Source organism: Astyanax mexicanus, chromosome 6 (assembly GCF_023375975.1).
Source record: "Astyanax mexicanus isolate ESR-SI-001 chromosome 6, AstMex3_surface, whole genome shotgun sequence".
NCBI classification, from domain to species: domain Eukaryota; kingdom Metazoa; phylum Chordata; class Actinopteri; order Characiformes; family Acestrorhamphidae; genus Astyanax; species Astyanax mexicanus.
Genome location: NC_064413.1, coordinates 21726775 through 21754010, shown reverse-complemented (window position 1 = coordinate 21754010; position 27236 = coordinate 21726775). Strand labels below are relative to the sequence as shown.

The following is a 27236-nucleotide window of genomic DNA, read 5'->3' as shown; positions in this document are numbered from 1 at the left end:
ATATTAGTCTGAGCTGTGTAATATGCATTAAGTTTGAGCTGTGTAGTGTGTATTAAGTCTGAGCTGTGTTTTGTATATTAAATTTGAGCTGTATAGTGTGTACCAAGTTTGAGCTGTGTAGTGGGGATGTTTGAGCTGTGTAGTGTGTGTTAAGTCTGAGCTGTGTAGTGGGGATGTTTGAGCTGTATAGTGTGTGTTAAGTCTGCGCTGTGTAGTGTGTATTTTGTTTGAGCTGTGTAGTGTGTGTTAAGTCTGAGCTGTGTAGTGGGTAGAGTTGCACGGTGTACCGAAGGTTCGATTCTTTTTCGATACTACGTCATCACAAACGATTCGGTTCTTTAGCGTTCGATGCTTTCGATACTGTATATAGCCCTGTCACTAGCTTCAAATGAGTCAAATTAGTAGGCGCGATTTGATTCAGTTCATAAGAAAACTGATTCACACCGCAGCAGTCGGTGTGGCAGGATTCAAACTTAGTGTTCTGAACAAATGAATCGATTCACGCGCAAGCCAGCAGAGCAGCAGCGAGTGTAGAATGGCGACGGCTAAAATAACAGATGTCTCTCGTCCGCGACTTGTGGACAAAACGGGCGCGAGGAGTGAAGTGTGGGAAAATAGTCTGAGATGTAGGCATCTGTTTTTTATTTATATTTTTATTTTTAAATAAAATAACGAAAATAACGAAAACTGAAAGTGAAACTAAACTACTTTATTTATTAGCGCTGTTTTCACTCCCGCAGTTGTACAGCGGGGGGTGTTGTGCCGATTCTGTCCGCGAAGCGGGAGTCAGATTCAGTAGCGGATTCGGCACAAGCGCGGCGGCACCTCGCGGTCCGCGGTGTTCGTTGTAAGCGCTCGCGCTAGCCGCAAAATACGACAGAAAACACTGAGGGAGCTGCAGAATTATGTGTGGGACTAGAATATGAGCACGAGGAGATAAAAGAGAACCTTTACCTGTGAGTAGCTCACATCAGAACACGCAAATCTCTCTCTCTCTCACTCTCGCTGTGTCTCTCTCTCTGTTTCTCTCTCTCTCGCACGTGAACGCCTCCGCGTTTGACCTGCAGCACTGTGTTTAGCTGTTCTTAAAAATCATTTTAATTAAATAATAGTTCTATGCTTCTATGTTACAGTGTTATTTAACATAATTCTGATCATATTTCGCTCATTCATTTAGCAGACAAGCACCCTGATCTCTACAAAGAGCTGAGAAGTCGACAGGTTAGTGGAGTTAGTCAAGATACACTCTGTCTGTAGCTTTACTAAGATTTACTAGCGACTGCTAGTAAATCACGTTAACACGGAGAGGAGTGTGCAGGAGTTTTGTTTTGGACCCGTGGTTTTCTCTATTTCTCCATTATCCCATTGGCTGTGAAACATGAACTTAAGATGTTCACGTTTTCGCGTTTCCATCGCAAATCTGTGGACAAAATGAACATAACATTGTAATGTTCTTCTGTCTCTTTATTTTCCTTATTCAGAACTTAACTTCTGCCCACCCATCAGGTTCACATAGTCAGGCTACCGTTACCTCTGGTTTTAGTTTTAGTTTTTAGGAAGTGGAAGTAGTTAATTATGTTATAGTTAAGGTTATAATAACGAAACTTGTTTTTTGTTCAAATGTTTCATTATAGAATAAAAACGTTTGCACCGATTGTTCAGTTTTCAATCCAGTTCAGTCAAAAATAAACATTTTATGTTCAGATATTTTTATTGTTTTTTTACTTCCAAGTATCGTTTTGGTATCGAGAATCGTGATACTACAGTTGGTATCAGTATCGAAGTCAAAATTTTGGTATCGTGACAACCCTAGTAGTGGGGATGTTTGAGCTGTGTAGTGTGTGTTAAGTCTGAGCTGTGTAGTGGGGATGTTTGAGCTGTATAGTGTGTATTAGGTCTGAGCTGTGTAGTGTGTATTTTGTTTGAGCTGTGTAGTGTGTGTTAAGTCTGAGCTGTGTAGTGGGGATGTTTGAGCTGTATAGTGTGTATTAGGTCTGAGCTGTGTAGTGGGGATGTTTGAGCTGTGTAGTGTGTGTTAAGTCTGAGCTGTGTAGTGGGGATGTTTGAGCTGTATAGTGTGTATTAGGTCTGAGCTGTGTAGTGGGGATGTTTGAGCTGTATAGTGTGTATTAGGTCTGAGCTGTGTAGTGGGGAAGTCTGAGCTGTGTAGTGTATATTAAATTTGAGCTGGTGTGTATTTGATCTAAGCTGTGTAGTGTGTATACACTACAGGGATCAGACTTATATACGCTACACAGATCTGACCTAATACACACTACACAGCTCAGACTTACACACTACACAGCTCAGACTTATATACACTACACAGCTCTGACCTAATACACACTACACAGCTTAGACTTACACACTACTCAGCTCAGACTTATATACACTACACATCTCTGACCTAATACACACTACACAGTTTAGAATTAATACACACTACACAGCTCAGACTTACACACTACGCAGCTCAGAATTATATACACTACACAGATCAAAATTAATACACACTACACAGATCAAACTGTATACACTCTACACAGATCAAAATTAATACACGCTACACAGATCAAACTTAATACACATTTAAGTCTGAGCTGTGTAGTGTATATTAAGCTGTGTATTTGGTAAGTTTAAGCTGTGTAGTGTGTATTACGTCTGATCTGTTTAGTGTGTATTAAGTTTGAGCTGTGTTGTGTATATTAGTCTGAGCTGTGTAATATGCATTAAGTTTGAGCTGTGTAGTGTGTAGTAAGTCTGAGCTGTGTAGTGTGTATTAAGTCTGAGCTGTGTATTGTATATTAAATTTGAGCTGTATAGTGTGTACCAAGTCTGAGCTGTGTAATGGGGAAGTCTGAGCTGTATAGTGTGTATTAGGTCTGAGCTGTGTAGTGTGTATTTTGTCTGAGCTGTGTAGTGGGGATGTTTGAGCTGTGTAGTGTGTGTTAAGTCTGAGCTGTGTAGTGGGGATGTTTGAGCTGTGTAGTGTGTGTTAAGTCTGAGCTGTGTAGTGGGGATGTTTGAGCTGTATAGTGTGTATTAGGTCTGAGCTGTGTAGTGGGGAAGTCTGAGCTGTGTAGTGTATATTAAATTTGAGCTGGTGTGTATTTGATCTAAGCTGTGTAGTGTGTATACACTACAGGGATCAGACTTATATACGCTACACAGATCTGACCTAAAACACTACACAGCTCAGACTTACACACTACACAGATCAAAATTAATACACACTACACAGATCAAACTCTATACACTCTACACAGATCAAACTAACAACACATATAAGTCTGAGCTGTGTAGTTTATATTAGGTCTAAGCTTTGTATTTGGTAAATTTAAGCTGAGTAGTGTGTATTAAGTTTGAGTTGTGTAGTGTGTATAAGTCTGAGCTGTGTAGTGTGTATTTAGTCAGAGCTGTGTAGTGTGTAAGTCTAAGATGTGTAGTGTATATAAGTCTGAGCTGTGTAGTGTGTATAACTTTTGATCTGTTTAGTGTGTATTAGGTTTGAGCTGTGTAGTGTGTAGTAAGTCTGAGCTGTGTAGTGTGTATAACTTTTGATCTGTTTAGTGTGTATTAGGTTTGAGCTGTGTAGTGTGTAGTAAGTCTGAGCTGTGTAGTGTGTATGTGGTAGATGGGAGCTGAACCTAAGCCGTGCTTCCTGCCCCTGGAGTGAGATTAATCGATGGGATGCGATTGTGTGAGTGCAGCTGTTGAAATATTTATCCTGAGCAGGATAGAGACTGCCGGCACAAACACAGAGAAAACAGTGGATTAGACCTGTGAGCTTTCGCCAGCGAAGTCCCACACAGAGACAGAGACAGTGCACAAGTGTGTGTGTGTGAGAGAGAGAGAGAGAGAGAGAGATAGGGAACAATTAAACTGCAAGAATGAGAGTAAGAGATGTCATGTCAAGCTCTAATAAACAGGGATATAGCAAAAAGATCAAATAGAACGCAACCAAAAATTAAAACAGAGAAAAAGAAATCCCTATTTGGATGGGATTAGTTTCTCAGGGGGTCCTGGGTTAATTTTTTTCTTTTATAGAAGGGGTCCTTTGTGATTTTATTCACGTCCGGATTGATCATGTGCATGTTTTTTTTTTTAATTACAGGCTGAATTATCTGCTGGTTCTCTGGTAATTTTAATCCTGTCCGGATCCACATTTTATAAACACCTTTAATAAAATAGCTATTTGTCCACTGCTATGCACCGTAATTTCACTTTGGGCGCTCGTTTCCACGGAGATCCACGTAAAAACAACAACGAGTAGAAATGGAGGAGCTACTGAACGTGATGTCACGTGACCGAGAAAGCCTGGCTAGCCAATCAATGGGTTCCTATGTCATTAAGCCCTTCCACCCATGACTTCTGTAGCCCCAGGTGAAGTTAGCTAACTTTGCTGAAATAAAAAAAAAGGACTCTGGTTGGTAAGCATTCTATCATGCTTCTCTGTGGAGAAGCTTTTAGAACAGCTACCCTCCATGATAGCTCCTGTGATGCTGACAAAGATGAAACGGAAACTTCACATGCAGCATTGCTCTGTTGCATATGAGCATCAGTTTAGGAGCGCAAACTATTTAAATAAATAAAGACATATTTGTGACATATTATGTTTTGGACAAAGAATAAAAGAAAAGTTAGCCCTTAACAGGCAAGGATTTCTGTTAATTTTCTGCCTGATATTAAACCACTAAATCCTGAGGATTTCTATTTAAGCATTACATAAAAAATGTTTCATGCTTGATAAGGAACATTACTAAAAAATATAAAATAGTCAAATAAATCTGTCAAAATATAATGAAAGAAAACATAAAACTGGCTCGTTCCTGAACTTCTAACTATGGTTGTTTTTTTGGTCTATTTACAAACCTCTCGTTTCATTGTGTTTGTCTAGTTTTTATGTTTATTTTCAAACCTGCAGAATTTGGGGTTGATTCCTGTTACTGATCTGGAATTATTAAATGTAGTAGAGAGTGAACAGGCAGCTTCTCCAAGTGTCCTGTAGGAGATTTCAAATCCCTCAAAGTTTCAGAGTGTAAATAACTTATTTTACTGCAGAGAATAAGAGTTTGATATCACTGTCACCTGTAGCCCTTATTCAGGTCTAGGCATTTTAACAGGTTAAAGAAAAAAAAAGAGGTAGAGGAAAAAAAGCAGAGGAAGTAAGAAAAAAGAGGAAGAAAGCAAAAAAGAATATTTGAACATGAAGAGAGAACACAAACTAGAACAAACTACAAAATAGAGAAAACAGAGAAAAGAGAGAGAGAAAGAGCAATAGAATATGAAAAAAAAATAAACAATGGAAGAGAGTTGTTGTTTTTTTCAAAATCTTTCAGTAAGAAAAAAAAAAACATTTTTTTGTTGATCTTCTTATGGGAAAAGAGGAAATCCACTTGAAGGCATTTTAATAGGTTAAAGAAAAATAAAAGTGAAAAGAGAAATAAGCAAGTAATAAAAAAAAAACAAAAATAAAGCAAAAAAGGAGTGAAAATGAAGAGTGAACCCAAACAGATCAAAAGAGAAACAGAGCGATAGACAAAGAATAAAAATAAATCAGGTAAATTAAAGACAGAAAAAGAGAAAACAGAGAAAAGAGAGAGAGAAAGAGCAATAGAATATGAAAAAAATAAACAATGGAAGAGAGAGTTGTTGTTTTTTTCAAAATCTTTCAGTAAGAAATGAAAAAAAAGGATTTTTCTTGTTGATCTTCTTATGGGAAAAGAGGGAATCCATTTGAAGGAATTTCATAAAGGAATAAAATGGGATGAGAGAGATGGAGAGTTTTTCTTGTGCTTCTTTCCATATTTATCATGTGTAGCCTTTTCTAATTCATTCCCTTTCTCTTTTTCTTTTCCCATCATATCACGTCTTGCACCCACTTCACTTCCCCCTGTCTCCCCTCTCTCTCTCTCTCTCTCTCTCTCTCTCTGAGCTGCTTGTGTGGTCTCCCATTCTGCACTGGCAGTGTGTGTGTGTGTGTGTGTGCAGTAGACTGCATCTGTCCTCTGGGTGTCAGCACTAGCCGTATGATGGAGCTTCTCATACGTCTCACTCCTCCGCCTTGCCCACACGCACACACACACACACACACACACACACACACACACACACACACACACACACGCAGGCATATGAACGCATTAGGTCTCATATATGACAAGCCATTATTGATTTTAATCCTCGGTTTTGTGATATTATTATTCAAATTTGAATACGCTCTAGTTTGATTAAAACTAGTTAAAGGGGGCATTTAAAAATATCTAAAATCTAAAGTCGAATTCCAAAGGCTTGTAATATAAATTTTACTCAGTTCCCACTAGCAAATAAATTAAATTACCATTATGAATAAAATGTGAACTTGTGCTATTTGGATTCTTGTACAATGTAGTGGGGAAAAGGTAAGTGTTAGAAGCATGTGGTGTAGAATAAATTGTATTAAAAGCTGAAGGTGTAGTAGTAGTAGTAGGTGGTGTAAAAGGATCAGGTGGTGTAGTAGCAGAAAGAGTAGTAGGAGCAGGAAGTGTAGGGTGAGCAGGTTGTGGAGGAGAAACATAAGGTGAGAGGAACAGGTGATGTAGGAGGTGCAGGTGGTGTAGTAGATGCAGGTGATGTAGTAGGGTGGTGTAGTAGGAGCATGCGTAGTAAGATCATGTTGTTCAGTGGGAGCAGGTGGTGTAGTAGAAGACAAATGCTTGGTAGGAGCAGGTGATGTAGTAAAAGCAGGTGGTGGAGTAGGATCACATTGTTCAGTAGAGGCAGAAAGTGTAGTAGGTGCGGGTTATTTAGTAGAGGCAGAAGGTATAGTTGGAGCAGGTGGTGTAGTAGAAGCAGGTGGTATAGTAGGAGCAGGTGGTGTAGTAGGAGCAGGTGGTGTAGTAGAAGACAAATGCTTGGTAGGAGCAGGGGGTGTAGTAAGAGCATGTTGTTCAGTAGAGGCAGAAGGTGTAGTAGGAGCAGGTGGTGTAGTTGGATCACGTTGTTCAGTAGAGGCAGAAAGTGTAGTAGGTGCAGTTGATTTTGTAGAGGCAGAAGGTATAGTTGGAGCAGGTGGTGTAGTAACAGAAGGTGTAGTAGAAGCAGTAGATGTAGTTGGAGCAGGTAGAGTAGTAGGATCAGGTGATCTGGTCGAAGCAGGTGGTGTAGCAGAAGCAGAAGGTATAGTTGGAGAATGTTGTGTAGTAAAAGCAGAAGGTGTAGTAGGAGCAGGTGATGTGGTAGGAACAGGTGGTGTAGTAGAAGCAGGTGGTGTATTAGGATCAGATTGTTCAGTAGAGGCAGAAAGTGCAGTAGGAGCAGGTGGTTTATTAGAGGCAGAAGGTGTAGTTGGAACAGGTGGTGTAGTAGCAGAAGGTGTAGAGAAGAGAGAAGCAGGTGCTGTATTAATAGCAGAAGCTCTAAGTGTAGGAAAAGCAGGTGGTGTAGTAGAACCAGATGGTGTAGTAGGGGCAATAGGTCTCCGAGAAGCAGGTACTGTATTAGAGGCAGAAGCTTTAAGATCAGGTTGTGTAGGAGAAGCAGGTGGTGTAGCAGAAGCAGAAGGTATAGTTGGAGAATGTTGTGTAGTAAAAGCAGAAGGTGTTGTTGGAGCAGGTGATGTGGTAGGAACAGGCGGTGTAGTAGAAGCAGGTGGTGTGTTAGGATCAGGTTGTTCAGTAGAGGGAGAAAGTGTAGTAGGAGCAGGTGGTTTAGTAGAGGCAGAAGGTGTAGTTGGAGAAGGTGGTGTATGAACAGAAGGTGTAGAGAAGAGAGAAGCAGGTGCTGTATTAATAGCAAAAGCTCTAAGTGTAGGAAAAGCAGGTGGTGTAGTAGAACCATATGGTGTAGTAGGGGCAATAGGTCTCAGAGAAGCAGGTACTGTATTAGAGGCAGAAGCTCTAAGATCTGGTTGTGTAGTAGAAGCAGGTGGTGTTGTAGAAGCAGAAGGTTTAGTTGGAGCAGGTGGTATGTTACAAGAATTAGGTGTAGAAAGAGCAGGTGTAGAAGTAGACGGTGTAGTAGAAGCTGAAGATGTATTGATATAACCGGAGGTATAGTAGAAGCAGGTGGTGTAGAAGGAGCTGGTGGTATATTGGTATAACTGGAGGTATAGTAGAAGCAGGTGGTGTAGAAGGAGCTGGTGGTATATTGGTATTACCGGAGGTATAGTAGAAGCAGGTGGTGTAGAAGTACACGGTGTAGGAGAAACTGAAGGTGTATTGGTATAACCGGAGGTATAGTAGAAGCAGGTGGTGTAGAAGTACACGGTGTAGGAGAAGCTGAAGGTGTATTGGTATAACCGGAGGTATAGTAGAAGCAGGTGGTGTAGAAGGAGCTGGTGGTATATTGGTATAACCGGAGGTATAGTAGAAGCAGGTGGTGTAATAAGAGCTGGTGGTATATTGGTATAACCGGAGGTATAGTAGAAGCAGGTGGTGTAATAAGAGCTAGTGATATAGTGGTATAACTGGAGGTATAGTAGAAGCAGGTGGTGTAATAAGAGCTAGTGATATAGTGGTATAACTGGAGGTATAGTAGAAGCAGGTGGTGTAATAAGAGCTGGTGATATAGTGGTATAACTGGAGGTATAGAAGGAGCAGGTGGTGGTGGAGGAGCAGGTGGTGTAGTAGAAGACAAATGCTTGGTAGGAGCAGGTGGTGTAGTAGATGCAGGTGGTGTAGAAGGAGCAGGTGGTGTTGCTAGTCTTGTATATCATTAACCTGACTATCCTTTCTTTTACCATTAAGATTCTTTGGGGAATAATTCTTTGGGGAGCATCATGAAACCTTAAACCTATTGATCTAGATTATTTTTAAATCTGGACCAATTATTGATTTTTTGACTGATACAGCATCCTTCATAGCAGATGGTAAAGTAGAGATTTAGTAACATGTTTATTAAGCTTCATAAGCTCCTCAAAACAAATGGACCTTAGAAGTCCAAAAATGATTCAGTGCTGTTTGATATGTATATTTTGTAATCAATTGTAATTACTGGGAAGATTGCAAAATCAATGCAAGTGGAATCAACGACTTCGGATCAGTCAAGGCATAGAGAGGGGAATGAAGAAGGATGGTCCATTAGTTGAGTGTGTGTGTGTGTGTGTGTGTGTGAGCGTGTGTGTGTCTGAGTATGTGTGTGTGTGTGTGTGTAACCTAAACCGTAACTAGAGCCACTGCTCAGTGGCTGCCAGACACCATAGAGGAAGCAGAGGTGACTTTGAGGAGGAGGCTCATTAAAGCAGGACGGACAAATGCACCAATAGCACGCTTAGAGTCAAACTGTCCAGTTGGTCAAAAAGTGACCAACGGAACCACACACATATATACACACACACACACACTCTCTCAAGCAGTGTGTGTACACACTTTGACATGTAACCATAACCCGTAACTGTGTGTAGGGAACACATGGAAAGGAAGATGAAGAGGAAGAGGAAAAGGATGAGGAGGAAGTTTATAGACGATGAAATGTCCGTTTAGGGGAGCCGGAATTTTACAGGAGCGCCCACCGAACCGGCGAAGGCCGGTGAATTATTGAAGGCATAATAAAATGTCCTTGGGGGGAGAAAAAGAAAACATTACATTATTCTTCCTCTCTTTTCACGCCGAGCCTGTGATTACTGAGCCGAAAAAAAGTTCATACTCTCCGGCCGTTTTTCACCGGAGGAGAGAATCTTATCTCCAAATGGAGTTTTTTTTTTTTCCTCTTTCTCTTTCTCCCTCTCTCTCTCTCTCTTGCTCTCGTTTCTCCTGAGAGCTTTCATTTGACACAACGCTCCGCACTCTCCTCGTCCCCGCCATATTTGCCCGCTGCCTCTCTCTCTCTCTCTCTCTCTCTATTCATAAGGCCCATTTGTTTTAAATAAGTCTGAAATCATTCAGGAGAGAAGCTGAAGGTTTTTTCACTCAGATTTGACTTCGTTAGCGCTCCCCGCGGAGACGCCGCCGCCGACGCAGCACTGAGAGCGGCTCCTCTAATCCGCGCGTGATTGGCCCGCGCCGCGTTGTGCTTTTACTCTTTCTCGCCATTGTTTGATGGAGCGCGGTCCGGGCCGTGGGTGTGGCTCGGGGACGGGGCTAATCAAGGTTGCGGCGTCGCCCGCGAGCCGCTCGGGTTCATTTTCGCTCATAATTGTCGCCGGCTGTATGGATTAGGTGTTTTGTTGCGCATTCAAGGCCGGAGCGTTTATGGATCGGGATCAATTATGCCGGGTGGCAGGTGAATTTGCCTGCAGCGAAGCCAATTTCAGCATCATAACTAAACAGCGGGCCTTTAATCGCTCATCCTGTGCAAACAAATAGATATCGATGCTGCTTGTCAGCGCATGTTTAACAGCCCCAGGCCACTTTCCCCCCTCAGTATCACATCACACCAAACATCTGCAGAGGCTGGAGGAGCAAATAGCTCATCACTTACAACTGAGGGGGGGGGGGGGGGGGGGGGTGTGATGATTGTGTGATGATTGTGTGAATCTGTTTGAATTGTGGATTCTGCTTTCAGTTGCTTTGCAGTCAGACTGACCAGTGGTTGTTTTTATGGTCAGTTATTCATATTCTTCCTTAATAAAAAAAATGATTGACTTAATGTTGTTTGCACTTTCTGTTCATTGGTCTTGATTAAAATAGAGAGAATTTAAGATGACGTAGACTACAGTGCACAGACTGCAGTCTTTTTTTTTTTATCAGTCATTTAAACTGCTTCACCACACTGCAAAAAGACATAAAATCTTAGCAATAGAAATGGTCTAATTCCAAGGCAATAAATCATGTTTTCTCCAGTTAGAATTTTTGTCTTATTCTAGGAATAATGTTCTTAATCAGTCTCACCTTATTTTAATGAATTTAAATTCAAAATAAACATTGTCCAAATGTAAATGTAAAAATCTTTTGGCTTGAATTAGGTGTTAATTCACTTATTTGGAGATTTGCTTATTTGAACCAATGTTGCGTAATATGAGCATGTACATCTCAATATATATATATATATATATATATATGATATGTACATGCTTATAGTAAGCAACATTTATTCATCTATTCATTCCTTTATTCTTGGAAACATTGAGACATTTGTTGATCTACACTGCAAAAAAGTACATCTTAGCAAGTGACATAATCTTATTTCAAGGCAATAAATTGAATTGTTTTCTGTACTTAAAAAACTCTCTTAGCATTGTAAGTGCACGATTATATAGGAATGATTTGAATCAGCTTAGCTTGAATCAGCTCTCACTTAGAATTTGTATTATATTTTAAGTAATTTGACCCAAACTAAGCACAAACGGTCACTGGCCAAGTTTCTCTGATTATTTTGTTCAAATTTAAGTCTTCACTAAGTTTAAGACTTTGTGATTGCTTATTTTAGAAAATCTTACAAAGAAAAATGTACCCCATTGACCCCTTTTTTGCTTTTTTATGCATATTTTTCTAAATTTTTATAAATATTTAGTCTAGTTTTACAGATGGATATTTTACAGTGTTAATATACAATTCTAATGCCATGAATTCCTTTTACAAGCATATCTTAGAAACACTGAGATATTTGTCCATCTACACTGCAAAAAAAAAATCTTCGCAAGTTACTTCACTTAATTTCAAGGAAATCTTTCTCTCTTTCTTTTTTCTTTTTTTTGTTTTCCTGTGCATTGCATATATTTTATATAAGTATAAGACCATTTTGCTCATTTTAGGAATAATGATCTTAATTAGTTTCACTTCAAATTTTTACCCTATTTAAAAAAAAAATGTACTCAGAAAAGCAAGCACAAAAAGTCACCAGTCAAAATATTCTGATTATTGTGTCCAAATCTAGGCCAAAAAAATTTTGCTTTATTTAAGTCTTACTTCAATAATTCTGAGAATTTACTTACCGCATGTTTTGCTCAATATAAGCATATATGTTTAAATTTACTAATTTTGCTAATATACTACAGTATTTTAATGCCATGGATTCCTTTCGAAAGCAAAACTAAATAACAAAATCTTAGCAAGTGAAATTACCTAAGTTCAAGGCAATAAATCTATTTTTTGTCTCTGGTAATATTTTTTTTTCATACTGAGAAATCTTACTATGTGGAAGATTATTTTTTTTAGTCTTGGAATTTGAATTTTCTTTTTCTAATTTGTTAAGTAAATTGATCCAATTGAGCACAAAAAGTTACTGGGCAAGTTATTCTGATTGTTGTATTTAAATTCAAGATATAATATGCTTGATTGAAGTCTAACTTAATTAATGGCTTCATTTTGAGACTTTTGAGATTTTGGTTATTTTAAGATTTTTTTTTTTTCTTTTTTAATTTTAAAATTTTTAATTTTATTTTAATCTTATGAAAAAAGTTCTTACCCCATTGCATATTATAAGTACCCCAATTTACATATATTTTGTCTAGGTTTGGGCTATGGATTTTTTGCATTGTATCCGTACAGTCATCACATCACTCTCTCACACTTACAGTAGGTGCTTCACAAACTTTGTTGTTTTTCTTTTTTTTTTTTTTTTCAAATATACAAAAAGTATGCAAATGGATGAGCCCAGAGCCAGTGAGCCAGAGTTTTACTCATCAAGGTTACACTGCCCTTAAGATCACACACTCTAAAGATAACCGTATTTACTCTCTTAATACCTCATGGAATACCCACTGAGCATGCTCACATTACAGTCTGTGAAGAAAGGTCACATTTTCCAATGATATAACTGTGCATTAGTGCATGAAGGGTCACTGTAGTCTTCAGCTAACATGACTCTCAACATCTCAGCAGCAGAGAAAAGGTTAACTTGCTCTTACAGTCTACAACACTCCAAGACCATGCACTCAACCATTACATAAGATATGCAGTAGATGTATACCTAAGAAAAGTAAGCCCAGGGGGGTGTGACTACACACTGACGGTGAGTGTCTCTGACAGGAGGACATGACCAGTATACAAAGAGATGGAGCCAAGAGCCAGTGTGAAAGAGCTGTACTCATCAAGGTTGCACAACCCAAACACATTCTAAAGATTAGCATACTATATTTACTTTCATACTACTTTGATAATAAGTATACCATAATATGGCCACCAAATCTTTCTGATTTACACCCTTAAATAGTATCAAAGTTTAGGAATTCCGATAGGAATTGTGTTCTGAAAGTGAGGTGTGTTCAGGTACATTTTTGGTATGTTGCTATCTTGGCACTGGAAAACACTTTACTATCCTATTATTAAATCTGTATTAAAATAAATCCCATTAACTAATTAACTATTTTTTTTTATTCCTAAACATGATAAAAAAAATCTGAATCATAAAGAATTAGTAAAAATTTGCTTGTATTACTTGTATTGCTTCATTTGGTCTGTAGGGCAGAAATTCCCCTAATGACTGAGTAGATTTTTTTTTATTTCTTTTTGTTCAGTGCACTGGGCGGGGCTAAGCTACTGTCTCATTGGCTGGTTTATGATCTGTTCTGATGGACAACAACAGCTCTCGATTAGTGTTCTGTAAAATAAAACATTACAAACAAAAAAAAAACACATGATGTCCATTGTGACTGACACAGGCTCTAAAAATGTTAATCATGACATAATTATGACAGTTATTAGATTCATGTCATTTGCTATAAAAATCAGACAAGGTAGATATAACTTCCATGAACAATTACCATTACCAATAAAATGACAGAGCATCTGTTCTAGCACTCATTCCATGGTACTGTATGTAAAGTACAGTATTGTGCAAATGTGCAAAGGTTTTAGGCACCTGTGGGAATTTCAGGAAAAAAAAAGCTTCTTATCTGTGAAGTTAGTTTTTATTAGCTCAGTAAAGCACCAGCATTATAAAAATACAAACAGCAATTTTACAAAAAGCAGAGCTTTTATTGCCCTGTTTTCCTTAAAACATCTCCTAATCTCTCCTCCTCATCTGAGTTTAATAGAGTTATTTCTAGTTCTCATCATATTAATCAACACCTGGTTTGGTAAATTGGTAAATTGGGTAAATGTGGTAAATCAGGTGAGCTGCTGACAGAACTGAACATATAGTTACACATGCTGGAGAAATCTGGAATTACAGTTAAAGTTAAAAATGAGAATTCTGTGTTACGTTTTACTGTATGTATGTTCATTTGCATCTGTTTAAAACATATGTGGTGTTTTTTTTTGTTGATAAAAACACTCATATTGCTGAGATAAATGGATTAATGTAATTTCCTTTGGTGACTAAAACTTTTACACAGTACTGTACATAATATTAATTTAATATGGGTACTGTACTTCAGGTACATTTGGTCCATTCATTTTAATTAGGTTTAATGAGATGTTTGCAGACACTGCGCATGTATTAGTCAATTAGCTGATTTGCTAATCGCCTGATAGGAGCATGTATGGGATGATTGTGAGTCGCTGCTTTTAGTAACGACTGGGAAAAAAACTGCATCTGTATGATAATCTTTTTTCCATATTCACTTCAAGGATCCATTAACAGCAGCTCAGCATGCTTGGCTTCTTGAAGTGGATGGAATCACATGTATTGATTAACACTTTCTACGACTGATCATCAACTCTGCGTAATGATACTTAACAAATAAATTAATAAATGCATGCGTCATGTATCTCTCTCTCTCTTTCTATCTCTCTGTCTGTCTCTGTATCTCTCTCTTCTCTCGATGGTCATTGAAGGTGCATTATGATATCAGCCCTCAGCCTCCCACACGATTGATTTGTGAGTAATTAAAAATGTCTTTGCCTGGACGCGGGCCAGCTTCATGTTCTATTCATGCAGATTAATACATATTTGTCGGGGCCTGTGGGAGCAGACAGGCGGCAGTGTCTGCTATTAAACATTCATGAGGGCGCAGGACACAGAGGCACATTCTACTGGTATTTATGCGCCCATTCTCACTTCCTTATGCTATCATAATGGATCACAAAATGAGGAACGTCATTGGCGAACAGGAGCGCTTTAAGTGACAGCGTAATTTGTTTCATGTAAATTAGAGGGGAAAATGCTGAATTTTGCTCTGAGATGACTGTGTAGTCTGCATGCATGTGTGTGTGTGTGTGTGTGTGTGTGTGTGTGTACATGTGTTTATATGTACAATGCTGTAAAAGTAAGTATTTGCAGCCTACAGATTTCTTATGTTTTTGCTGTTTTTAATCATACTAACATTTTTTTAGATTAACAAACACATTTAAATATCAGACAAAGATAACCTGAGTAAATATAAAAAGCAGTTTTGTTTAATTTTTTATTGGAAAAAGAAATCTATCCAAACTAACTTTGCCCTATATGACTTGGTTGTGCCACCATTGGCGCCAACAACTGCAATCAAGCATTTTTACGAGCTATTACGACATTTACATTTACGGTATTCTGCAGATGCCCTTATTCAGAGCAACTTACAAGGGTGCTTCGTTGTTTACTTCAAAATATCCACAGCTACTTTGTAAAACTAGGATCAAGAGATACGCAACGCTTGATCATGTTAAGAACCCTAGGATTATAGAATTTTTTAAGATTGCAAGTGACTCTGCTGTTCTGACACCCAGTGAAGGTTCATTCCACCACCTTGGTTCCGGCACAGAGACGAGTCAGGATATTTCGTCGCTGTCCAATGAAAAACACTTATCTCCAAAACAGCAATTTTACAAGAGAAAGAAAAAACTTTGTAAACTTTCAATGGAAGTCAATGTAAAAAGAGGAGGTTATTTCAGGTCATTTTGAACAGTTTCTATTGCTCCATTCATCATGAAATTTTGGCACAGTGTAAGGGACAGTTTGTCCGTTCGAATTGTGTAGTAAACTAAAAATCAACAAAGATGGAGAAAAGTGTTTTTCATAGGACAGCGACGATTTGTTTTCTGTTGGTCTTGAGGGATGGAGGTTCGAGCCGAGCCATACTAGAAGCTGTAAGAGTTCTTGGTACAGATCTGGCTTTGACCATCACTGCCATCAAGTTGGAAGAAGCTTGTCCATTTTTGGCTTTATAGGTCAGCGTCAGGGTTTTGAATCTGATGCAGGCGGCAACAAGGTGGACTTGTTCTTGGGGTCATTGTCCTTCTGCAGAACCCAAGTATGCCAAAGCTTAAGATCACAACAGATGGCCTGACATTCTCCTTAGAATTTTCCAGTTGAGAGCTGAATTCATGGTTCCAGTTGTCCGGGCTCTGAAGCAGCAAATCAGCCCCAGATCATCAAACTACCACCACCATGTTTAATGATCTGTATGATGTTTTTTTGTTTCTGAAATTATGTATACACCAGATGTAATGGGACACATTGCTTTCAATAAGTTCCACTTTTGGCAATCTCATCAGCGCACAGAATATTTTCCCAAAGTCCTGGAGACCATCAAGATTTGTTTGTTGGCGAATGTGAGACGAGCCTTTGTGTACTTTTAAGTCAGCAGTGTTTTTTTTGTCTCGGAACTCTCCTATGGATACTAATTTCACCCAGTCTCTTTCTTTGCTTATTATTGAATCATTAAAACAGTTAACCTTAACTGAGTTGAATAAGATCTGCAGTTCTTTAGATGTTGTTCTGTTTTTTGGGGGGTGGATCTCCTGGATGAGTTGACCATGCCCTTGTGGAGTAATTTTGGTGGGCAGGCCACTTTTGGGAATTTCCAGGTTCACCACTGTTCTATGTTTTCTCCAGTTGTGAATAATTGCTCTTACTGTAGTGAAATGAAGGTTTTGAAACGATGTTCTGTTTTGTTTTACATAACTGTAAACAATATGTCATGAATGATTTCATGTTTTATGACCTGTGTGTGTGTGTGCTTTATTACAGGAGGCTGGAGCAGTTGGGGTAACTGGATGGAGTGCAGCAGTGAGTGTGGGGGTGGAGTACAGACGCGCACACGAGTGTGTAACTCACCACCGGACGAAGCGTACATGTGTGATGGAGTGCTGGAGGAGGGCCGGCCCTGTAACTCCCAGCCCTGCATAGGTGAGCCCTGCATGTGGGATGGGTGTGTGTGCTTCTGTGTGTATGTGTTTTCACATGTGTAATGGATGAAATTATTGTCATTTTTTTAGCTAGATATCAGGCAAAATGACTTTAAAAGCACCATAGAGGAATGTCTAGCAGTCAATAATCTCTTACCAAGAGGTACACTACCCAGAAGTAGCCAATAAGAGGTTTATTATAGGGTAGTTTATGGTGTCACATCAATGTCAAAAGTCAAAGGCGTAAACATACAAATCGGGGGCGCAAAAATAACAGGTGAAAAAAAATAACCAGCGTTTTTTAACGTTTTAAGTGTGTAAATTAACTTCTCGTGAGCACAAATGTGAAACTAGCGAGCAAAAATAAAGGGAATTGTGTGCGAGCTGGAAAAAAATTCGCTTTCGAGCTTCCTTTTTCTCCTCTCGGGTGCTTTTTTTTCCTCCCGCGCTGTGTGAATTACTTGCAGCAGCAGTTTGTGCTCGACTGAGTGTTTTGCGCTCAAGTTTTGAAAGGGGTCTTTTGACAGTTTTGGGGCGGAGTCAGGGTCACCTCCCACAGCGAATGCTATTTGCTGATATCTCCAGGGTTCGTGAGGGACCACCTCTGGCTCGTGGAGGTAGGCGGTCTGTCACGAACCCTGGATATATCAGCCAATAGCATTCGCTGAGGGAGGTCAGTTTCACATTTGTGCTCACGAGAAGTTAATTTTATATATATGTATATATATATATATATATATATATATATATACATATATATATATATATTTTTTTTTTTTTCATTTTTTCCACACAGTCAGTTCAATAGTTGCCAAAGCATAATAGGACAAACCAGAGAAATTAGAAAGAACAGAAACAAAAAAATCATCAGTGTGCTTATGTATGGATGTTTCTAGTCAGGTATTAAGGAGCAGTAAAGCCACTCCACTGAAGTGCAGTGTTATACAGGAGTTTCTGTTTAGTTCTCCAGCAGTATTAGCATGAGCTGCTACCACAAAGTGCTAGATTTTTGGCCGTCCAGAGGTGAGTGTTATCAGCCTGCAGCCTGCTGCTAACCCCGGCTAGCACTGCTGATGCAGCATTAGCATTACCCGCTAACCACATCGCTAGTTCTTTTGGCGAGTATATCAGACTGTAGTCTGTGTGTTTACTGTGTTAAAACAAGCTATGTGGGACGAACCACTAGCTAATTTCACCTTGGCTTATTGGAACACTTAGGGTTCCTCCTTGTAGCCCTGTCGGGTGGTATTAGCCGCTAACCGCTACCGGAATTATAGTTTTGTTTACTTAACTTAGCGTTGCTGAGTTTAAAAAGGAAAACATGGCGGCAGCCCTGTTCCTACTACTCGTTACTATGAATATAGACCAGAAAATAGGCGTTTATTGATAGTGCGCCTTATAGTGTGAAATATGATAAGAAAAAAATAAGCATTGCTGCTTATCTTATCTCTTCATGATTTACAGTAAAACAACAGACACCTCTGCCCACAGGAAAAGGCCGACACGGCACCCGTAGCCAGTCTCTGAGATCAGTGGACAGCCGCAAGCGAGACGACGTGGACAAGGGCCGTGCAGCACAGCAGTCTTCACAAACAGGTAAGAAACACAACACAACACAACCGCTACTACAGCTTGGGCTCTCTCACAAACACACTAACACACACACACACACACACATAATAACAATAATAATGCGCACAAGCTAAAGCACACATTAATATGTTTTATTAATGTGCAAATGACGATCATATTAGAATCGAGTGAGTCAATATCTATCTATCTATTCATTATTGTCATTTATTTACTTCATTATTTTCTCAGTGTCAGAGGAGAACAGGGGAATGAACTCTTTATCTGTTTTGCTAAATCAATAAAAAAATAATTGAGGAAGAATAATCAGGTTATTATTATTATTAGATTATGATATTAATATGATATTAGTCAAATTAGCTCATGAACAATTTTGCTGTATACAAATAGCAGCTAAATTGAGAGCCAACAGGTGCGGTTAGCACACTAAGGGACTAGATGTAATGGCCATTAAAATACAAGTAATACAAGTAACATACAAGTAAGATTCAAGTATTTCAGTACAGTTCTATTTATTTATTTATTTTTGTCAAATGAACCTTTAAAGTACATCAAATATTAGATAAATAAAAAAAACAATTAGGAAAAATCTGACCACAAACTAGAAAAGTAGATATGATATTAAAATTATATCAACAAGTTCATTTACATGACATCTGTAGTATGTTGGGTGACAACAAAATTCAATATTAGGATGCCAGGGTCAATTTGACAAAAACAAAAAATCTTTAATCTTTTTTATCTGACACTTGATGTTTTTTTTTTTTTTTTTTGAGTTATGATGTAAAAAATCCTAAATTCAAAATGTAATATCTTCCAAAAAATATAGATATAAGTCAATGTTATATTTCATTCGTAAGGTATAGTAACCAAAACCCAACTGGTGCTTAACTTCCACACAAAAAAAATGTAACATTGTTAGATAGTTTAAAGTCACAAATGTATTAAATATCCAAAATTCAACATCTGTCTAATGAAAGAGAGTTTCACCTGGAACGTTGAACGTAAAAACCGAGATTAGGCTTTTATATAGGGGACAAAATCAGAAAGCGTAGTGATTATACAGGCGAGGGTCAGAACCAGAGCAACAGTATATAGAATACCAATACATTACATTTACATTACATAACATTACATTTGGCGGACACTTTTGTCCAAGTTGTGAAATGTAATGAACAAAAATATATATCACAGAGCTGAGAGAAGGCGAGCTCAGCCAAAGGGGAAAGTACCAGCTATTAGGATATAGGGTATCCTAACTTTTTCCTCACAAGTGATTTTTTTTTTATTAGGTTTGTTTAAAAGTTATAACTTCAGTTTAATTTGTGTAGTTCTAAAAGCTTCATTTAAATGATGCTCAGATGTATTATGTGATTAAATATTTGTCAAAAAGGCAAAAGTTTTTCATGGGTGTCCTAGTTTTTCTTGCACAGACTCAGGCATACAGTCAAACTCATCTGATATACAACAATTTTGGCCTCTACATTCTAACCACATTCCCCAACACACACACACACACTTTCACGGGTGTAGACATGATGGGATGATGCCGTGCATGTTGCTATGGCTTGCTCTTGTTATGTGAATGTGAGTGGGATGTGTGTGTGTGTGTGTGTGTGTGTGTGTGTGTGTGTGTGTGTGTGTGTGTATGCTCTGTGACGTGGTTTGGCATGGTTCTCTGTGATACATCAGTTTGTGTGTGAATCATGGCCTTCATAACTCATTGTGTAGGAATATTGTAGGTAATCTGAGAAGTTCTAATGCCAGCTGGCCTCCTTTAGAGCCAGTGAGCCAGCAGAGCACAGGCAGGGTTTAGGTCTGATCATGCTGTCTGTGGACTTTGCTGGACTACACTAGCTTAGACCTGCATATTGTTGCAATGCAATCAACATTAACAATACATATCGTCACTTTTAATAAAAAAAAACAAGTATCTCTATTTTTGTCGTTTTTTTGCATAGTGCGTAATTTAAACCGACAAACTCTTTCTTACACTGTGTCAAAATATATTGATGAATGGATTAATACAACTTCTCCAATTTTACTTAAAATAAACTCATTTTACATTGACTTCCATTGCAACTAAAGAAGGTTTAACCTCTATCTGCTGTAAAGTTGCTGTTTTTTGTTTATTTAGATATTTGTTTTTCATTGGACAGTGATGATTTAATCTAGGCCTAGGTTTAATCAGGGCCCTAAATCAGGATCATACTGAAAAATGTGCTAGTGCCAAAAAATGAACTCTTTCATAGCAAATCTTGTAGAAATCTTGTAAAATATTTGCAAAACAATTAGCAGTTTTTGCTTAAACCTCTATGGCAAGATTTTTTTCTTTGGGAACATTTTTCAGAGCATATTTTTATTATGTTAATAACAAGCTGATTATTTGATTTTAAATCACTGCTCCTTTATCATATTGACCCCAAACAAGTGATCTACAGTTGTGGTCAAAAGTTTACATACACTTGTAAAAAAACATAATGTTATGGCTGTCTTGAGTTTTCAATAAGTTCTACAACTCTTATTTTTCTGTGATAGAGTGATCGGAACACATACATGTTTGTCACAAAAAACAGTCATAAAATTTGGTTCTTTCATAAATTTATTATGGGTCTGCTGAAAATGTCACCAAATCTGCTGGGTCAAAAATATACATACAGCAACAAAATTTGTCAATTTTGGTGATGTAGCGAGTTGTGTCAATCAAATTAGCTTCATGTCATGGCCTCTTCACTTCTTGTAAGTGATTCTGATTGACTACAGCTGTTGACTTCTCATGAGCCCATTTAAATAGGGCTCATTTGACCCAGTGATTAGACTCAGCTACAAAAGCTACAATGGGAAAGTCAAAGGAACTCAGTGTGGATCTGAAAAAGCGAATTATTGACTTGAACAAGTCAGGGAAGTCACTTGGAGCCATTTCAAAGCAGCTACAGGTCCCAAGAGCAACTGTGCAGACAATTATACGCAAGTATAAAGTGCATGGAACAGTTGTGTCACTGCCACGATCAGGAAGAAAACGCAAGCTATCACATGCTGCCGAGAGGAGATTGGTCAGGATGGTCAAGAGTCAACCAAGAATCACCAAGAAGCAGGTCTGCAAGGATTTGGAAGCTGATGGAACACAGGTGTCAGTCTCCACAGTCAAGCGTGTTTTACATCGCCATGGACTGAGAGGCTGCCGTGCAAGAAAGAAGCCCTTGCTCCAGAAAAGGCACCTTAAGACTCGGCTGAAGTTTGCTGCTGATCACATGGACAAAGATAAAACCTTCTGGAGGAAAGTTCTCTGGTCAGACGAAACAAAAATTGAGCTGTTTGGCCACAACACCCAGCAATATGTTTGGAGGAGAAAAGGTGAGGCCTTTAATCCCAGGAACACCATGCCTACTGTCAAGCATGGTGGTGGTAGTATTATGCTCTGGGGATGTTTTGCTGCCAGTGGAACTGGTTCTTTGCAGAAAGTAAATGGGATAATGAAGAAGGAGGATTACCTCCAAATTCTGCAGGAAAACTTAAAACCATCAGCCCGAAGGTTGGGTCTTGGGCGCAGTTGGGTGTTCCAACAAGACAATGACCCAAAACACACATCAAAAGTGGTAAAGGAATGGCTAAACCAGGCTAGAATTAAGGTTTTAGAATGGCCTTCCCAAAGTCCTGACTTAAACCCCATTGAGAACATGTGGACAGTGCTAAAGAAACGGGTTCATGCAAGAAAACCATCACATTTAGCTGAACTGCACCAATTCTGTCAAGAAGAGTGGTCAAACATTCGACCTGAAGCTTGCCAGGAGCTTGTGGATGGCTACCAAAAGCGCCTAGTTGCCGTGAAAATGGCCAAGGGACATGTAACCAAATACTAATGTTGCTGTATGTATATTTTTGACCCAGCAGATTTGGTGACATTTTCAGCAGACCCATAATAAATTTATGAAAGAACCAAATTTTATGACTGTTTTTTGTGACAAACATGTATGTGTTCCGATCACTCTATCACAGAAAAATAAGAGTTGTAGAACTTATTGAAAACTCAAGACAGCCATAACATTATGTTTTTTTACAAGTGTATGTAAACTTTTGACCACAACTGTACATAATGTTGTGCAAAAGTTTACAACAAGAATGAAAAAGAAATGTAAAAATATAAACAGCCAAATATACTTCTTTTCATATTCTTATATATTATTTTTGATTGACTTGTGCGCCTCTCTGTATTAAATGTAGATATGCCTGTCAACATTATATTAAAAATAAAATAGAGTTAATAAATACTTAAAAAATGTATGATATTGGATGATGTCATAACCAAAATAGCCATCATGCAAAAAAAGTTTAAGCAATTTTGTATTAGACATATATTTTTTATATTCATAAAAAATGTTTTTTTTTTCTATGACAACACTGTAATATATAAATAACATTTTATAGCTTAAAACAAATGCCAAATAAATAAATAATAAATGCAAATTGTTGCCTTTTGCAATAATGTGACTAAACCTGCACTGAGTAAAGTCAATTCATATGAATCATGTTAAGATGTGAATGAGTTATGATGAAATGAATAGTCTAGCTCTAAATATAGTCCAAATATAGTCTAAAAAAGTGGTCAGTGCAGTGGGTGGTAATGATTGTGCCCAGCAGTGTCTGGCTAGAATTGTCCATGTGTTCAAAAAAAACCAAGAAATCACTTCCACAATCAGTGATTCCATGGGGAATGCCAAAAGTAATGGAACACTATATTAATTCCTGTCCAATGACTTATGGCATATCAGTGCAGTTTCTCATTTGGCACTTTCAGCTCAAAAACAGCCCTATATTATTATTTAAAAAAATATCTTATATAACTTAACTTATATTATTTAATAATATTTTTTTATATAGAATACAAATAAATTACAGGGGCTAGGAAGAAAAACATGGTCAAACTATCAGAAATAATTTATAAATAAAATTTAAAAAATCTGTAATATTTTTTTTTAAGATGAGGAGGAAGAATATAATAATAATATTTGACATGTGTGATTGTCTACTATAAATACTTTATAATATTTAGAAACAAAAAGTTGTTCAAATTACCAAAAATATCAGAAAATGGCATAGGGCGCTAAAGGTTAATCAATATTCTGTTCTGTAAAGAAAACAGGTGCTATAAAACAGTGACGGACTTTAATACATATTGATCAGTAAATATATATGGTTTTTCAATGATATAACTTTTTTTAATACATTCTCAATATTCTATTATGCATTGAATGTGTGTGTATTATCATTCTTCATCATTTTCATGGTATTTATAGTAATTTTTTTACTCTAAATACCTAAAAGTTGTAAGCACTTCATAGAAAAACAATAGACCTAAAATCCTAAAATTACATAGTATGATGTTCATATAAAAGCATATTTGATTTTAAATGTGCATAATGTACATAATATACAGATTTTTTTTTTAATTAAACACTTGAGGCAGGTTTCTGCTTCATCTACTGAGAAGAAATTTAGATATAGCCCTTTTTTAAGGGAGCATTCCCTCCTCCTTTTACCTCTGACAGCTTGTCTCTACCTGTCGGGCAGACGTGATCCTCCAGTTAGCTCTCGCTGGATGCTCACGTCAGTCTGGCGTTTCCCACTAGGCTCTCATGAAAGCCCACTTTCCTGCTCTACAAGTTTCCATCTGTCTGTCTGTCTGTCTATCTGCTCTTCTTTGCATGTGATTACCGTGATTTCATGGCTTGTCCAGCTCAGCTCTGTCAGACCTGCTTAACTCAGTGACTAATAGTGATGTGAGCACTATTTCACGTTCAGTGTGCTGACCGATTATCAAAAAATAATGTTTAATCTGCTCTATAATTCAGATAATCAGGTTAAAATTTTATTTGGAACAAAACAGCAAATAAACACAACTGGGCCAGATAAAAAAGGGTACCACTTTAAAATAAGACTACCTTTATAAAGGGTTCATGAATGGTTTATTAAGGAGATTATTAATGGTTATTACTTTAAAATAAGACTACCTTTACAAAGGGTTTATTAAGGAGATTATTAATGGTTATTACTTTAAAATAAGACTACCTTTATAAAGGGTTTATGAATGGTTTATTAAGTAGATTATTAATGGTTATTACTTTAAAATAAGACTACCTGTATAAAGGGTTTATGAATGGTTTATTTGGGAGATTATTAGTGGTTATCACTTTAAAATAAAACTACCTTTATAAAGGGTTTATGAATGGTTTATTGAGGAGATTTTCAATGGTTATTACTTTAAAATAAGACTACCTTTATAAAGGGTTCATGAATGGTTTATTAAGGAGATTATTAATGGTTATTACTTTACAATAAGACTACCTTCATAAAGGGTTTATGAATGGTTTATTAAGGAGATTATTAATGGTTATTACTTTAAAATAATACTACCTTCATAAAGGGTTTATGAATGGTTTATTAGGGAGATTATTAATGGTTATTACTTTAAAATAAGACTACCTTTACAAAGGGTTTATTAAGGAGATTATTAATGGTTATTACTTTAAAATAAGACTACCTTTATAAAGGGTTTATGAATGGTTTATTAAGTAGATTATTAATGGTTATTACTTTAAAATAAGACTACCTTTATAAAGGGTTTATGAATGGTTTATTAAGGAGATTTTCAATGGTTATAACTTTAAAATAAGACTACCTTTATAAAGGGTTTATGAATGGTTCATTAAGGAGATTGTTAATGGTTATTACTTTAAAATAAGACTACCTTATGAATGGTTTATTAAAGAGATTTTAATGGTTATTACTTTAAAATAAGACTACCTCTATAAAGGGTTTATGAATGGTTATTAAGGAGATTTTTAATGGTTATTACTTTAAAATAAGACTGCCTCTATAAAGGGTTTATGAATGGTTTATTAAGAAGGTTTTTAATGGTTATTACTATAAAATAAGACTACCTTTATAAAGGGTTTATGAATGGTTTATTAAGGAGATTATTAATGGTTATTACTTTAAAATAAGAGTACCTTAATAAAGGGTTTATGAATGGTTTATTAAGGAGATTACTAATGGTTATTACTTTAAAATAAAACTACCTTTATAAAGGGTTTACGAATGGTTTATTAAGGAGATTATTAATGGTTATTACTTTAAAATAAGACTACCTTTATAAAGGGTTTCTGAATGTTTTATTTGGGAGATTATTAGTGGTTATTACTTTAAAATAAAACTACCTTTATAAAGGGTTTATGAATGGTTTATTAAGGAGATTATTAATGGTTATTACTTTAAAATAAGACTACCTTTATAAAGGGTTTATGAATGGTTTATTGAGGAGATTAGTAATGGTTATTACTTTAAAAGAAGACTACCTTAATAAAGGGTTTATGAATGGTTTATTAAGGAGATTATTAATGGTTATTACTTTAAAATAAGACTACCTTTATAAAAGGTTTATGAATGATTTATTAAGGAGATTATTAATGGTTATTACTTAAAAATAAGACTACCTTTATGAAGGCTTTATGAATGGTTTATTAAGGAGATTTTCAATGGTTATTACTTTAAAATAAGACTACCTTTATAAAGGGTTTATGAATGGTTTATTGAGGAGATTACTAATGGGTATTACTTTAAAATAAGACTACCTTTATAAAGGGTTTATGAATGGTTTATTGAGGAGATTATTCATGGTTATTACTTTAAAATAAGACTACCTTTATAAAGGGTTTATGAATGGTTTATTAAGGAGATTATTCATGGTTATTACTTTAAAATAAGACTACCTTTATAAAGGGTTTATGAATGGTTTATTAAGGAGATTATTCATGGTTATTACTTTAAAGTAAGACTACCTTTATAAAGGGTATATGAATGCTTTATTAAGGAGATTATTCATGGTTATTACTTTAAAATAAGACTACCTTTACAAAGTGTTTATTAAGGAGATTATTAATGGTTATTACTTTACAATAAGACTACCTTCATAAAGGGTCTATGAATGGTTTATTAAGGAGATTATTAATGGTTATTACTTTAAAATAATACTACCTTCATAAAGGGTTTATGAATGGTTTATTAAGGAGATTATTAATGGTTATTACTTTAAAATAAGACTACCTTTACAAAGGGTTTATTGAGGAGATTATTAATGGTTATTACTTTAAAATAAGACTACCTTTATAAAGGGTTTATGAATGGTTTATTAAGTAGATTATTAATGGTTATTACTTTAAAATAAGACTACCTTTATAAAGGGTTTACGAATGGTTTATTTGGGAGATTATTAGTGGTTATTACTTTAAAATAAAACTACCTTTATAAAGGGTTTATGAATGGTTTATTTAGGAGATTGTTAATGGTTATTACTTAAAAATAAGACTACCTTTATAAAGGGTTTATGAATGGTTTATTAAGGAGATTTTCAATGGTTATTACTTTAAAATAAGACTACCTTTATAAAGGGTTTATGAATGGTTTATTGAGGAGATTACTAATGGTTATTACTTTAAAATAAGACTACCTTTATTAAGGGTTTATGAATGGTTTATTAAGTAGATTATTAATGGTTATTATTTAAAAATAAGACTACCTTTATAAAGGGTTTATGAATGGTTTATTAAGGAGATTATTAATGGTTATAACTATTCACTGTAAATTAAATTGACTCAGTTGAATTAAATGACTAAGCAAACAACGGATCACTGTTAACTTTTTTTAATTAACGTGTTGTAACTGCTTATCAAGTCATTTCCACCT

The 27236-nt window shown here is 36.6% G+C and overlaps 1 protein-coding gene across 8 annotated transcripts in view; it reads left to right on the top strand.

Annotated features, from left to right (window-relative positions):
• Positions 1-27236, top strand: part of adgrb1a (adhesion G protein-coupled receptor B1a) — a 212807-nt gene that overhangs the window by 79168 nt on the left and 106403 nt on the right. For 5 of the 8 annotated variants that reach the window (XM_049480350.1, XM_049480345.1, XM_049480349.1 and 2 more), the window contains exons 3-4: positions 16750-16908; positions 18372-18503. In XM_049480350.1, the coding sequence (XP_049336307.1) occupies positions 16750-16908; positions 18372-18503 (291 nt within the window). The remainder of the gene's footprint in view (positions 1-16749; positions 16909-18371; positions 18504-27236) is intronic. The other 3 variants (XM_049480351.1, XM_049480348.1, XM_049480346.1) reach the window with 1 other exon arrangement.